Genomic DNA, 16,099 nt, shown 5'->3' with positions numbered 1-16,099 from the left:
AGCAATCAGCACTGAGTAAGACTGACAATGAGTCTATAACACAAAACCAACTCATATTTCTTTTTTTGACAAATAAACAAATAAACACTTACCAAGTAATTTCTGTTAATATCACTATGTGATGAAAATTATTTGATGGATATTTTTACATTATACAGATTTATCTGTATGTTTACCTTTTATAGAAAGACATACTTATCTGATTTAGTTACCCTTTATACATACCGATTTAGTTACCCTTTATATATACTGATTTAGTTACCTTTTATACATACTGATTTAGTTACCTTTTATACATACTGATTTAGTTACCTTTTATACATATTGATTTAGTTACCTTTCATACATATTGATTTAGTTACCTTTCATACATACTGATTTAGTTACCTTTTATACATCAGTGTTTCCCTTTACACACATTTGTGTGTCAGGGACGCACGCTGGAGAAAACTGAGGCACACATTTTGTTGCCGTGTGTTTTTTTGACACAAAGGATTTTCATAATGTGATCAGGATTTATTTAATACCCAATGAATTGGACAATGGATGGCATCGTATATACTTCAAGCATAGGCATCGACTGGTTCCCCGCTTTGTTTGTTCCTTGCCTTGTGCGCCTCTGTTCGTATAGCAGAGTGCAATGCAGAGAACATTCGAAACAATGAACCAGACTAGCATTGGCAATGTTATGACAGAGAAGCATCCCCTAATCTCGCGAGCTCTCACGCGATTTCCATCGAGCTCAGCAAGCCGCCATCTAGATGTTTAATCTCAATGCTTGTTGCACTAGAAAGTGATCTCCAGATTAAAATGCCGTGCACTAAAAATCGTTAGCGAAAAATGTGAAAGAAGCAGAACACACAAGAGTAACTGTGGATCTAACTTTAATGAAAAATGGAGAAAATAATGCCAGATTACTGGTGTGACTTATGATCGCGTGATTGTGAAGACTGCAAAAGTGAATAATCCTTTCTTGACAGGGTTTTAGAATTTTAAAAAATCTGCCCTCGTTCGCCGCAAGATATCTGGAGAACACATTATAACCCAAGACATTTTTTCACAACAACGAAATCAGTAAACTTGCAGAGACAAATGCGTTATTTGGAGTACAAAATCAGCGGGTCATTGCAGATTTTGTTGGTTTTTAACTTTGATGCAATAAAAGATAGATCTTAAAGTTCAAGTGTAACTTTTTAGAAAGAAGATGAATCATTATCCTCCTAGATATTTGGATAAAGTTCTAGGACGAAGTACAATGAAACTGATGATAGTACACATTTTATGAAAGGCAGTAAATTAACTGCCATTTGGTTAAAAAGATTTATTTGGCTTTTTGTTTTGGCTTGTATGTACTGTGTTGGGCTATAATATTGCTTCATATTGATTATAAGGAGACTGTTAAAACTATGACATTAAAAGAAAAATGAACTAATAAAATTATTCTTTAAATGGACAATGCATTTGTTTGTTAATTGTGCATGTTGATTTATTTGTATGTTTAGAGAGAAAGAGTATGTTGCGCAATTTGCAGTATCCTATTTCAAGCTGAAAAAGTATGTCATATGTAAATTTGTCAGTACATTTTTGACCCCCACATTTTTTATTTGACCCCCAGTTCTGACACCAAGGTTTTTTTTTTACCCTCAATTTTACACCCCTAGGGGATACACTGATACACAGTGATTTAGTTACCTTTCATACATATTGATTTAGTTACCTTTCATACATACTGATTTAGTTACCTTTCATACATACTGATTTAGTTACCTTTTATATATACTGATTTAGCTACCTTTTATACACAGTGATTTAGTTACCTTTCATACATATCGATTTAGTTACCTTTTATACATACTGATTTAGTTACCTTTTATATATACTGATTTAGCTACCTTTTATACACAGTGATTTAGTTACCTTTCATACATATCGATTTAGTTACCTTTTATACATACTGATTTAGTTACCTTTTATATATACTGATTTAGCTACCTTTTATACACAGTGATTTAGTTACCTTTCATACATATCGATTTAGTTACCTTTTACACATACTGATTTAGTTACCTTTCATACATATTGATTTAGTTACCTTTCATACATATTGATTTAGTTACCTTTCATACATACTGATTTAGTTACCTTTTATACATACTGATTTAGTTACCTTTTATACATAGTAATTTAGTTACCTTTTATACATAGTGATTTAGTTACCTTTCATACATATTTAGTTACCTTTTATATATACTGATTTAGTTACCTTTTATACATACTGATTTAGTTACTTTTCATACATATTGATTTAGTTACCTTTTAAACATACTGATTTAGTTACCTTTAATACATACTGATTTAGTTACCCTTTATACATACTAATTTACTTACATTTTATAAATACTGATTTAGTTACCTTTCATACATACTGATTTAGTTACCTTTTATACAGACTGATTTAGTTACCTTTTATACATACTGATTAAATTACCTTTCATACATACTGATTTAGTTACCTTTATATATACTGATTTAGTTACCTTTATACATAGTGATTTAGTTACCTTTTATACGTACTGATTTAGTTACCTAATCCAGATAGTAAAATAATCACATAGACAAAAGAACCGTATAAGCAATCTAAATAATAAAATAAACACATATACAAACTGGACAAGCAATCAGAATAGTAAAATAAGCCCACAGACAAAACTGCAAACTATCTAATAACAAAATACGCACCACACACAAAAGAACACTCAAGCTATCTTAATAGTAAAATAAGCCCACAGACAAAAATGCAATCTATCTTGATATTACAATACGCCACATGGGTAACTGTGCAAGTTATCTAAATAGTACAATATGCACAGAGACAAATCACAAAAACCTTTAAGTCAAAACCACTCACCTCTGATAAGCCGCTGCGTCTCACTGTGAATATTCATAGCTTCAGCTCTTTGAGCACTTTTTCTCTTAGGTCGAGCCTTGTCTTTTTTGGCTGCTCCCTGGAAAAACAGAGATTTACAATCTTCAGATATTAGATAAAACTCTTTTAGGCCGAAGACTGTCAAAGGTCTTATGTTTCTAAGCAAGTATTCTTGAGACTGCACAAGGTCTTACGATTCTAAGCAAGTATTCTCAAGACTGCACAAGGTCTTACGATTCTAAGCAAGTATTCTCAACAGCTCAGATACTAGCGTAAGATTTATTTGTTAAAATGTGGAAGATACCTTAGACACCATCATATGGTCTCGATGCCACAATATTGTCAAAACTCTTTTGAATGGAGTTTGAAATGATGATCAATGTTAACTGATTGTTCAATTTTTAGTAACAATGGTACATCTGAAGCTAAACTGACATTACCTGTACAAAACTGAAAGTACTTAATTTGTGGATACTTTCTGACAAATTTTTTCACAAAGAGCTGTAGTTTTTTAACACAGGTTAAAAGTAATAATGGTTGCAAATTTTAATGGACAATGTATAATAATGCTAGGATCTTAATGGACAATATACAGTAATGCTAGGATCTTAACAGACAATGTAAAATAATGCTAGGATCTTAATTGACAATGTATAACAATGCTAGGATCTTAATGGACAATGTACAACAATGTTAGGATCTTAATGTACAACAATGCTAGGGACTTAATGGACAATGTACAACAATGCTAGGATCTTAATGGACAATGTACAACAATGTTAGGATCTTAATGGATAATGTACAGGAATGCTAGGATCTTAATGGACAATGTACAGTAATGCTAGGATCTTAATGGACAATGTACAATAATGTTAGGATCTTAATGGACAATGTACAACAATGTTAGGATCTTAATGTACAACAATGCTAGGGACTTAATGGACAATGTACAACAATGCTAGGATCTTAATGGACAATGTACAACGATGTTAGGATCTTAATGTACAAAGTACAATAATGCTAGGATCTTAATGGACAATGTATAGTAATGCTAGGCTATATCATAAACTCGTTTGTCCTAATAAGCACATCTCTGAATTATGATAGCCAAAAATTGTGCTTGACCTAACAGAATTAATGGAGTATGCTCACAGTATTCCCTCAGTCTAGAAATGTTTAGCTGATTTTGTTGTTACCATATATGAGTCTTACCTGTTTTAATTTGGCCAAAATATGAGGACTGATAGCAGATTCATCAAACCCTTCATCATCATCATCATCATCATCATTATTATTATTTAACATTCCTAGGCCACAACTGCTGGCTGTAACGAAGAAGAATTAAATAAATGACCTGAAAAGTATATTCCTGGTAATTTTAGCAAAGATGTCATGGAATTGTATAAATCCTTTCATTTATTAAATACATGTACATGGTTTTCGCTTTTTGTGTACAACGATACCCGAGGGTGATTTATGTATATTGTACAATATTTCAAAATAGTGACTTTGGTTCATTCTATGCTGCACGTGCACCAAATGCTTCCAACGCAAAGACAATGTATGGCAACTTTGTCTGTTTATAAATGCCTCACTGTAAGATTAAACCTTCACATTACAGAACGTCTTGTCAGTGAGTGGGTCTACTTTAAGGACTTGCACATCTTCGGCTGAAGAGGTATGTGAATTATTAATTTCTTGTGTATACGTTATAACTATTGTACTACCAAATTTATTTTTGTATGTTTGCTATGTAGCATCAGTTTACGTAGTGTACTTCAAATATTTTCTATTCTGGTTTGTGACTTAGCAAGGGATTTATATTAGCAATATAAAGCTGCATTTTTTAGAAACGTTTAGTACCGTAGGATTCTTGTCGGGCACAGTTAGGTTTACTTCTGAACCTGTTTGTTGTTTTGTATTTATTGTCCTGATAATGTAATCTGTATAACTTACCATAAATAATATCATTACATTTTATCGTATATGCCAGTGTTATGCACAGTACACAGTGTTAGATGTATTTTCAGTAGACCAGAGTGACCTGAGTGATCCAAGCTGTCAGAGTGATCAGAGTCGAGTAGCAGGTGATCAGGCGTTGCTGACCGAGATTGGTGGGTGCTGACTGCTTGACTGACCAACCTAGAATACTAACGGCTCAATTTTCCAGTGTGATTGGTAGCCAAGTGTGCTGGTGAAGGAGTGTGTAACTCCATGCATGTAATCTTTTAGCCATGGGCTAATTTTTGGGATTTGTAAAACCCAGTGTATTTTTGGGACTGTAAAGATAATTTGTATATCTGTCCTTTTGTTTATATGGTTTCACTATTTGAGTGAATACATTTTACTATATGAGTAAAATATTACATTTGTTTTGCTATTTGAGTAAAACACATCAATCTTTTCAATGTGAAATCACTGTGAATCATTCACCCCTTGTCTTTGTACTGTGTAAGTTAATTTATTTGTATTTTCATTATTAGGTCCACGCATTTTATGTTAATTGATCCAATATTTGGATCATATACACAAACATATTAATCTTAACTAATTGCTCATTCAAGTTGTTCATTATTAAACATTGGATCTGTATCACCATCAAAAGTGTTCTGTTGTAAATCCAAAATCCCACCCGGTTATCTAATTACACAATGGGCTGTGAAACATTTCAGCCAGTGTCCATGCTAGAGTTTCCACTAAGATCCTCCAGTGCTAAAAATTGGATACTGATAAGCCAGTATCTGGCATCCGAACTAAGCAGACTTCAAGACAATTAGCACAGCACCTTGCTTCCTAACCTAAGTAGGCTTCAAGACAATCAGCATAATACCTGGAATCCTAACCTAGGTAGACATGAAGACAATTAGCACAGTACCTGGCTTCCTAACCAAAGTAGATTTCAAGACAATCAGCACAGTACCTGGAATCCTAACCAAAGAGTACTTCAAGACAATTTGCACAGCACCTGTAATCTTAACCTAGGTGGACTTCAAGACAATTAGCACAGTACCTGGAATCCTAACCTAGGTGGACTTCAAGACAGTTAGCACAGCACCTGGCTTCCTAACCTAAGTAGATTTCAAGACAATCAGCACAGTACCTAGAATCCTAACCAAAGAGTACTTCAAGACAATTTGCACAGCACCTGTAATCTTCACCTAGGTGGACTTCAAGACAATTAGCACAGTACCTGGCTTCCCAAACTAAGTGGACTTAGGACAATTAGCATTACTTGGACATGCTTAATTATATTCAGATACTATTTGTTCTAACTACTGTGAACATTACTTCAAGCTTTGTAAAATGGCAGGTTTAAAATACATTCTAAATTGAAATAATTTCCTTCAGCACAAAAAGACTTTGATGTGAAGAAATTTTTACTATCAAGGTTAAAATAGTACTGCTGTATTTTTAAATCACGGATTTTAATAATGTTCTGAAGAAGCACACCTCTTGTCTTCTGCTGCTATTGAAATTGCAATGATCTAATCCATGGGCAATGACCTAACAAGTGCAATACGTATGATCATGTCTGAAAATTCTATTTCTTAATTCTAGTCTTCAGCAATCACATTTGTGACTCTCCACCCTCCCATCCATATCAATTTGACTATTTTTAGTATTTCTTGTCTGATCTTGTCCAAAAAAAACCACACTACCAACCTGAACTTCTAGAATCTTCATCTGAACTGCTGTCAGCATCAAAAAGATCCCCTTTCAAAGACAGAGGTTTATCCTGGAAAAATGAAGAGACGTGTTAAGGTCTAGGATTGTAGTACATTATGGTCTGCTCAGCAGATATTTCACCACAAGAAAATGATCTATCATGAAACACCATTCGTTTCCTTAAAAGTAAATTTGCTAAAATAAATAAATTTAACCCCAAATGAAATTTAATGACCCACTTCAAAATTTTATCATGCTCAAACCTAATTGGCTTATAAAATTATCATGTTTCAATATCTTAACTACAACAGACTAAGTTTCAATTACTTTGGCCAGTTACAATGTGTTTGCAAATGTCAAATAAATAAAATTACTTTTTCCCCACAGTGATACATAAAAAGACAACTAATTTAGGTTTATTTATTTTATGCCTGTTATGTAAAAAATATGCATTATAAGCAAACATAAACATACTGGCATGAAAATGGATTATATCTGACAATTAATAATGTACAAGATCAATATGTGTATTTTCTCAAATTTTAAAATTTTTTGGAATTAAGAACACATTTATCTTTGTTTTTGTAACTGATTAATTATGAAAATCTAGACTTTCAATTATAAATACAATTACCTTTACAGTATATCAGTGATATTCAATTATAGTTACAAATACAGTTTAGTTGTAATTAATGATTCAGTTACATTGTTACTGAACCCAAGCCCGACTTACAATATTATCTTGTTACTGTTATGTATATTAAATGAGTTGTGTGGTTGACCTTTGTCCATAATGAGAGATGGAGTTCTGGGACAACATAGTATTGTCTTTCTTCTATAACAACATATTACTGAGCTAGTTTCTGTCTATGATTGTAGATTATATTATTACGACTATTATTTTTTGTAAGTAAACATGCTTACTTGGATTTGTCTTCGGGACATAAGTATTCCCTCAGAAAAATTGTTACCTGATCGTTGCCAGTTAGCTTACTAAAACTGAAGTAAAAGACCTGGTCTTGTTGAAAACATAGAATGTCCTTGAAATGAACTTTTGACCCTCATCCTGTTCTTCCCATTGTCTTGGGTATTTATACTAAGGTTGTTTATATTAGAATTACTCATTCCTATCTTAACATATGAAGTGAAATCAGTCTTTAAGCTATGTTCAGTTTTAATTTGAGAGGATTTATTTATTTAAATTATTCACTGGAAGTAAAAAGTGCTAGATAATATTTTTGGACTAAATCACTATTTTGGGATTATTGTGAATTCATTTCGAGATATTATGGATCATATCATTGTAATACATTAGAAGCATCAACACTAATCTAGGCTATTGGTACATCAGCACTTTCAAGATTGGGATTCATTCTGAACACCACTGGAATTCATTCGGAGTACTGTACTCTATTTTTGTACTTGTGATGCAACTTTCAGGACTATTTGGAATTTAATTCATATATCTTTAAGTTGTAAAATTTTACTTCATATTCTAGGGAATAAAATTGTTTGTTGAATGTTACTAAACTTGTTGGTTTTTGCTTTCTATTACTTTGGTCAAGACCAAAGAGTCACAACAGTTACAGCCTAATAACTAGCTTACAATAAATAGTCTAGTGTACTTTTCAAATGCAATCAATTAATATAAATTTTTGGTATGTTTATGGCTGTGCAAAAAATGCCAAGGTGGGCTCGACACCGAGAAAGAAATCTGATAAATGAATATGTATGGGTTTTTTTGTAAGACATTACAATGTGCCCATAAATCTCCCAATTGGGGCAAATTAATCTAAATCCCGTCTTCTACCCCATGTTTGAGGATTCTTCCTTTTGTTGTACAATTGGGCTGGGGAGGGGTTGGGTAAGGGGGTAAACAAACTAAGCTCTTGTCTACTGTATTTAAAAAATGGTATGAACAATGCAAGTATGATAAGTTACCTCTCTTTCAAAAGAGTTCTCTTCATTGTCATCAATGTCTTGCTGCACAGCATCTTTACCTGAAACAAAGAGAGAAAAAACTTATTCATATGAACAAATGAAAAGCAACTGACTAACTGGATCTGTACACCAAAAGCCAATGGACTAACTGGATCTGTACACCAAAAGCAACTAGACTAACTGGATCTGTATACCAAAGACTAACTGGATCTGTATACCAAAAGCCACTGGACTAACTGGATCTGTATTCCAATAAACCATCATAGATCAATATTTCACCCTGATGCAATAACTGAGAATCATTCTTAAATGTACTTGATCAAGAAGAAATTCTAAAATTCCAACCAAAGCTTGTATTGTAATAAAAAAGTGATCTTCAGTAAACAGAATAAATCAAAAACAATTGTTTCCTGTATGGATCAGTCATCACAAATGACAGGAAAGAAACAATGTAGAACTACATGTCCTAGTCACAGTTCAATCACTAATGAGCAAAAAATAAAGGCAAAATGCAATCATGGGTCATATCAGTCACCATATAATTCTAGGTCTACTTCACAGTAACACAAACTGCCATTTTATGTTTCTTTAAACAAAATCAACGTTCAAATGTTGACTGTTAATGTATAGGAGATCGTATGTATTCTCTTTCATTTCTGGATATATTTTGAGATTTTCTTTAGCGCAAATCATAATTGGGATGAGAGCAGGTAAATAGAGAAGAGGCGCATTTAAGGATGATGTTCAAAGCAATAAAAAAAGCACAGCCGATAATGGTATTAGAGATTAATATGATCTGTTAAAAGAGAATGATGGTAAGAAATAAAATCACTGCATATGTTTTCATTAACTTGATAGTATTAAGTTCCATTTAATATTTAAGGTCTTCTATGATTTTAAAATATATTGGCATACAGAATTATAATATAAATAATAATGTGCATCATACCCATACAAATAAAATTAAGAAATCGGCAATGAATCCAGTAAAAATGCTATATTCTGTATCATTGTTCCAATTTCATGAAATATTTTAGTACACAGCTATAAATTAACATCCGTAGACTAGATTTAAAACTACTCAATGGGCTACAGGCACCTAATAATGACCACAGCAGTATAATATTTGACTAAGAACATCTGTGAGAGAGGGAAAGAGAGAAGTATGTGAATGACCATAGCTAAAAGAAATGTTCTGGTCATTATGGAACCTATATTTATTACTCTGCCAGAGCTCATTTACTGTATTTTGACTTTCTTACGTTTTCTTTTTATTGTTTTTCCAACTTGTTTGTAGATGTGTGGGGCATATGTATACGACTTTGTGTACACATAAAGTGAAATCTTTTCAGTACCAGGCAACAATGTCAACCACTACTTGAAATTAAATGAAAATAGACTGACCGCCAATCCTAAATGAAAATAGACTAGATTGCCAACACTCTATCTTGTTTAAATTATATTTATCTCCGAATATGCTGCTACTTGAAAAAAAAAACAACAGACAGATGTTCAACAACTCAATTTCATTTCTAAGGGTGCTGTTGTTGTTTTGGGTTTAACACAAATTCTCAGCACATGACATACAGCAGCCAGTATATCTGGTGGAGGAAGAAATTGGAAAAATCCCCAGAAGAACCACTCACCCATGGAAAGCTAGTGGCAAGCTTTCACATCTATATATATAAGTTGGACAAGCCCGAGACTTGAAGCCATGCAAACATAGGTGAGATGTCAGTGATCTGTAAAGGTCAGCGACTTAGACACTCAGCCACCTGGGGCCTTGTTTGAGAGGTGTGTTTACAAATTCTTATAAATGGACTCCCAATCAGTGCACAGTAAAAGCATTTTGGACATTTATCACACCTAAAACTTTCCTTATTTCATAATTAAAATGAACATTATACAATTGTTGTATTGTTTTCAAGGCTTGGGTTTCATTGCATGAATAGTTTTTCAAGGTATCTGACAGCCAGAATTTATTTTTTGTCTTCTAAATGCAGTGTTTTCCTTTACCCTCATTTGCGCTTCAGAGACCCCCAAATTTTTAATTTTATCCCCAGTTTTGATACCAAAGTTTGTTTTTAACTCAGTCTGACCCCCAGTTTTGACACCAAGGTGATTTTTGACTCTCAGTCTTGCACCCCAAGGGATACACTGTAAATGGTTAAGTGACACTAAAGACATTGATGAAATAATGGTGGGGTGGGAGAGGGATTTTGTACACTGGAACAATTTTAATAATCTGTCTACCACTTTATTTTCCTTCCTTTCATTCTTTAGGCCTATGTCAAATAAAATAAGAAATTGGTGTCTGTACACTCATTTTCTTCACAATCAATGTATCATAATCGATATCCTTGATCCATTTAGTAAGTGTGACAAAATGTAACATGAAAGAATGGATTTAATAGTGAACATCAATTCAACTATCAAGCACTTAGAACTCTTTGACTATCTTAAGATTTCATCCATTTGAGAGACCGATTATGAAAACAAAAAATGCTAGGATCCTACCTTATGTCACTGGGAATGTTGTTCCATAAAATGGACCAGTATACTAAAAACTTTTTAAACAATTCCTTGTTTGGATTTGGCATACTGTATTTTTTATTTCTAACATACATTAAATTGACAGTACCAACAGCATCTAGTGCAAGATATTTCTTGAGTCGAGAAAAATGATTTTTCTGTGCACTTTAAATATTAACATAGCTTTTCTAAGGAATATTCTTTCATGTGCTGGTGACATTTTTATATAATTCACTGCATCCTGAAAATCGTCTAGACTCTAGAATTAAATGATGTGCCTTCTCCTAGGGTCTGAAAAATTTTCTATGTTGGAATCAAAGTACTATCTCATTTACATTACAAACAGCCCAAATAGCTAATTTATTATATATATATTATAAATATGGCTGAATATAACGGTTATAAAAGAGGACCCAATGTAGAAAGGGAATAACTGAGTTTCTTCAGTAGCCAAAGAATAAGCATCAACTAGTTTTGAAAAGTCAAACTGTTAAGGTCTGAAGATTTATCCTTATTTATAATGAGATATTTACTGACATTAAAAAAGGAAAACAGTTTATATGGGCCATGAGATTTATGAAACCAGTAACATTTTTACTTTTTTTTTCTGACAAATTTTTCAACTTTTATTCTGGTATGGTCTCAAATGACACTAAATATCTGACTTGGTATTTTCCACAGTGAACCATAATCTTTCCTCCCAAATGCTAAGATATCTTCATGGAGAGTATACCTGCGATGCTGACAATATCAGGGATTCCTCTGCAAATCTGCATTTCTACAAAGGTTTATTCAAACCATGGAACATAATGTTTGTACAAACAAATGTAAACAAATCAACATACCTTCATCGTTATCGCTTTCTTCAGCATCAAAGAGGTCATTCAGTTTATTTCCTTTCTGTAACAAGATGCAAGGTATACTGGTCAATATCAAGTCCTAAATGAAAAGTAGATTCATCTGTATCATCTATTATTATTTAAATACATCAGTGTATCTTTGGGCAAAGTACTTCCCTTGCATCAGCCTAACCTTCAGGACAGCTGTGCCATACACACCAAAACCCAGTAAGAGTCGCTGCTACCTGGACCTTTACTTTTTGGTCCTGGACTAGTTTTTAAACTGTGACATACAATGTTTTACTGACTTGCACTTTGAGGATCTTAGCCCATGACACTCAGGATCTTTGATTGCTGTCATTTTTAAATGTCAATTATGGAGAAAATATTCATAATATTAACTATAGTCTAACTATACATCCCCGTTTGTTTATACCCCCCACCAATTTCAATAATGAAAACCTTAAATGTGATAAAAAGTGCAAGGAACTGAGTCAATTCATTCATTGATTTACAATTTCTAACCTGAATGTGAGTAGAGTGTCCCTAACACCATCATCGTCTGCATGTTTCACGCTTAAGGGAAGTTTTCAATATAATTGACAGACATGCTCGAGATCCATTTCCAGTTCCTGTACAAGTCCATTTCCAGCAAAGGGGTGTGTGCACGACTACAGATGTACATACATATGTCATCTGCTTCCAATATTTACAATGTCGAATCAAGCAAAGGAAAAGAATAACAAATTTGTTTTTCACGTGGATTTAACAACTGGCCTAATTTATATGTTCATGTGTGCAAAGGTATATAATTCCAAACTCTCAACGTAATGGCAATTTACGGAATTATCCGGCAGTTACTGAATAGGATGAACTGCATCATGTTGTCTGATGGAAATAAACTAGCCCATAGTGTTCGCAATATGGCGCCGTGTTAGTATGGAAAGTCCGTTCAGCATGAAAGGTACAGGGGATGCCAGTATTAGTGCAATTCTGGTCTCAGTTAGGTTAGACATTATAAATCAATTATTTAATTGACTTAGTTCTGTGCACTTTTTTTCATATTAAATGTTTTCGTTATTGAAATCGGTAGTGGGGTACAAAGAAATGGGGATGGACAGTCAGACTATAATCATGCCTTTTGTACAACATTATGTATAGAATACAAATTCATTTTCTCTGATAAAACGTATTCCAACTGAAAGCCTGAAGTGTACTGTTAAAATTGATCAAGAGTTTAACTGTCCAAAATTACCAATTGCATTACTTTCCTTGTTTTATTGTTATGTTTGACACAGTATTAGAACATACCAAATAGTAATAATACATATTGACTGCAAAGTCAGATCTAGATTGAAGGGACCAATGCTCTACTAGGCAAAAAGAATTTCCAGGAATTCAAAATATGACAATCTCTTCCTTTTAACTATGGAGTGCTGAAACCATATTTGCTATTCATCAATGATAATAAGATTTTCAAATCAGCTGCTGTGAAGGACATACTGGATGTCAACTTAGCGGTATTTTCATTAAGGATCGACAAGGCATTATAAGAAGTCTTTTCACAAAAAAACAAACATGCCGACATGATAATCCATTCAGGCAATAACAAGATTTTTATTATGGCTGCTGTGGTGCTCATCCTGGATGTCCAAGCACAACTATTTTTATTTAGGCCCAACTAGACATCATAAGAAGTCTTCTAGTGAAAACCCAATATCAATGTAACTTACCATTCAGGAAGAGTAGCAGTAACAACTTTAGGTGGAAATTTGAAAATGTTGAAATATACAAACATTAGTATGGGTGTAACCTTTTTAAAAAATGAAGAAAAGAAAACTTGGTATCACTCACATTCTCCCTGAGGCTGGACAGATTAATCTTTTCATCATCGTCAGAACTGTCTTCTAATACAGGCTTAATCTGAAATAACAGTATAACTGAAGCATGGCATACTATGAAATAAGAGAATAACCATAGCAAGGCCTAATCTGAAATAACAGTATAACTGAAGCAAGGCATACTTTGAAATAACAGTATATTTGAAGTAAGGCATAATACAAAATAAAATTGTCTGATTAAAGCAATGCATGATATGGAATAATATAGCATGATTGAAGTCATAATATTATGAAACACAAGCAGAGGCACTTGCTCAAAATCGTGTGCTCAACAAAAAATATGTTCACTTGACACAGATGCCCCACCAGTCTCTGAAACTGACCTTAATGAAATTTTCACAAATATGTGATGGATGGATGAATAGACAAGGTTAACAGCTCTACCACTGTTGAGGTACAAAAGTTTGTGAACGCATTCAAATAATTCTCATGGTTCCAGCATTAAGAAATCAAGAGATACTTGTATCTTCATAAAATACACTGCATCAATCACCGAAAACATTTACAAACATGCAATTTATTCTCTAAATATTCCATTATACAATCGTTTGTGTAGTTTTAAAACAGGAAAGTTGAAAATGAAATCCTGACCTTTGATCTTCTTCTTGCATTAGTCTGTGGCAATAACTGAGCCACATCATCTGACTTTGCATCCAGTATTGCATCTAGCACTTCTTCGGCAGTCTAAAGGCCATGCAAAACATAAATTTGCTAACTTAATTATGCTGAACTATTAATTTTATTTAAAAAATCTTGGTGTAGATAGGATATTAAATCTGTAACAAAAGGAGTATTAAATAGTTTGAAGAAAAAATAACTGAAACTTGCTAAATGACTTTTATAGTTTCAATGTACACACACATACACAGCCGAAATAAAAATCACAAACAATATTTAAAAATTGAATGTGGCCATTGAACTTTGTATTGTGAAGACTTACAATGAACAATTACTTTAGTAGCCAAGAGAACTATTGGGATTTATTATCTACAAGTCCTCCACTACCGTGAAATTCAAATTGCTTTATATCAAAGAATAAGAAGCTTCTTACCACAAACAAAAATTACATGGTTGATTGAAAATCCTGCAACAAATGCAAATTCTAAAAATATAAAGGAACCCAACATTATACAAAACTGGACAGACTATTATTGAAAATGTTCCAAATTAGGATGTGACATAATTTTAAAGTTCATGATATCACAGGCTTAGTGATGCCAACTTTCTCTAGGTAATATAAGCAGACACAGGGACAAAATGGCAAATGAGTCTATCACTGAAGAGTGATTTAAAGACTGTATGCAAAAAGAGGAAAATCCTTTAAAAACAAAAAGTTGACTTGGATGATGCCTATGGGCCTAAAGCTGACTTGGATGATGTTTATGGGCCTGAAGTTGACTTGGATGATGTCTATGGGCCTAAAGCAGATTTGGATGATGTCTATGGGCCTAAAGCATACTTGGATGATGTTTATGTGCATACAGCCGACTTGGATGATGTTTATGGGCCTAAAGCTGACTTAGATGCTATTTATGGGCCTAAAGCTGACTTGGATGCTATTTATGTGCCTAAAGCTGGCTTGGATGCTATCTATGTGCCTAAGCTGACTTGGATGATGTTTATGTGCATACAGCCGACTTGGATGATGTGTATGTGCTTAAAGCCAACTTGGATGATGTTTATGGGCCTAAAGCTAACTTGGATGATGTTTTTGGGCCTAACACTGACTTGGAAGGATAAAATAATCTAGTGATGGCATAGAAACTGTTAATTATGATATGGAAAAGGTATCCCAAGGACATTTCTTCCAAAAAAATATGTCAATTCAGTGGAAGTATGCATGAAGGATGACAGATGTGTTATTGTCTGAGAGGCAGCATACAATTTTTATATTTTATACTTGTCCAGAGGAAATTCTGAACAAGGAATTAGGAATGCCAAGGGTTTCGTGCCAGTTGTGGTGCCCAAACTGCTTGAAAAAGAACAGCTGGATGTAAGGATAAATATCTGCAAGGAATTATTATACAGGTACAACGTGAAAAGGAAATAATTTATTAAATAAGCTCATTACATATAATCAAACTTTGATACACTTCTCTGTACCCTAAAGTAAGCAATAAAGCAATGCAAGAAAGTAGTTATGCCATTGCCTATAAAAGCATATCCCTGCCAAATCTGCTTGAAAGTTTATGTGCATTATGTTTTAGCTACCGACAGAAACATGTTATGTCTATAAAAGGACTGAATTCTAGAGGTGGCAGAAATTTGTTCTTAATGATAATGTGAGCTTGTAA

General features: G+C 33.4%; 1 protein-coding gene across 1 annotated transcript in view; it reads right to left on the bottom strand.

The window, feature by feature from the left end:
- LOC149804441 (claspin-like) overlaps positions 1-16,099 on the bottom strand; it is a 109,707-nt gene that overhangs the window by 75,810 nt on the left and 17,798 nt on the right. Inside the window, exons 6-12 of the mRNA XM_089940436.1 lie at positions 14,397-14,489; positions 13,759-13,827; positions 11,911-11,965; positions 8,534-8,592; positions 6,590-6,662; positions 4,139-4,251; positions 2,909-3,005 (exon numbers count right to left, since the gene is read on the bottom strand). Coding sequence (XP_089796562.1) covers positions 2,909-3,005; positions 4,139-4,251; positions 6,590-6,662; positions 8,534-8,592; positions 11,911-11,965; positions 13,759-13,827; positions 14,397-14,489 — 559 coding nt within the window. The remainder of the gene's footprint in view (positions 1-2,908; positions 3,006-4,138; positions 4,252-6,589; positions 6,663-8,533; positions 8,593-11,910; positions 11,966-13,758; positions 13,828-14,396; positions 14,490-16,099) is intronic.

Source organism: Sinohyriopsis cumingii, chromosome 2 (genome assembly GCF_028554795.1).
Source record: "Sinohyriopsis cumingii isolate HCF-2022 chromosome 2, ASM2855479v2, whole genome shotgun sequence".
Taxonomy (NCBI): Eukaryota; Metazoa; Mollusca; class Bivalvia; order Unionida; family Unionidae; genus Sinohyriopsis; species Sinohyriopsis cumingii.
This window is presented reverse-complemented; position numbering and strand designations above follow the sequence as displayed.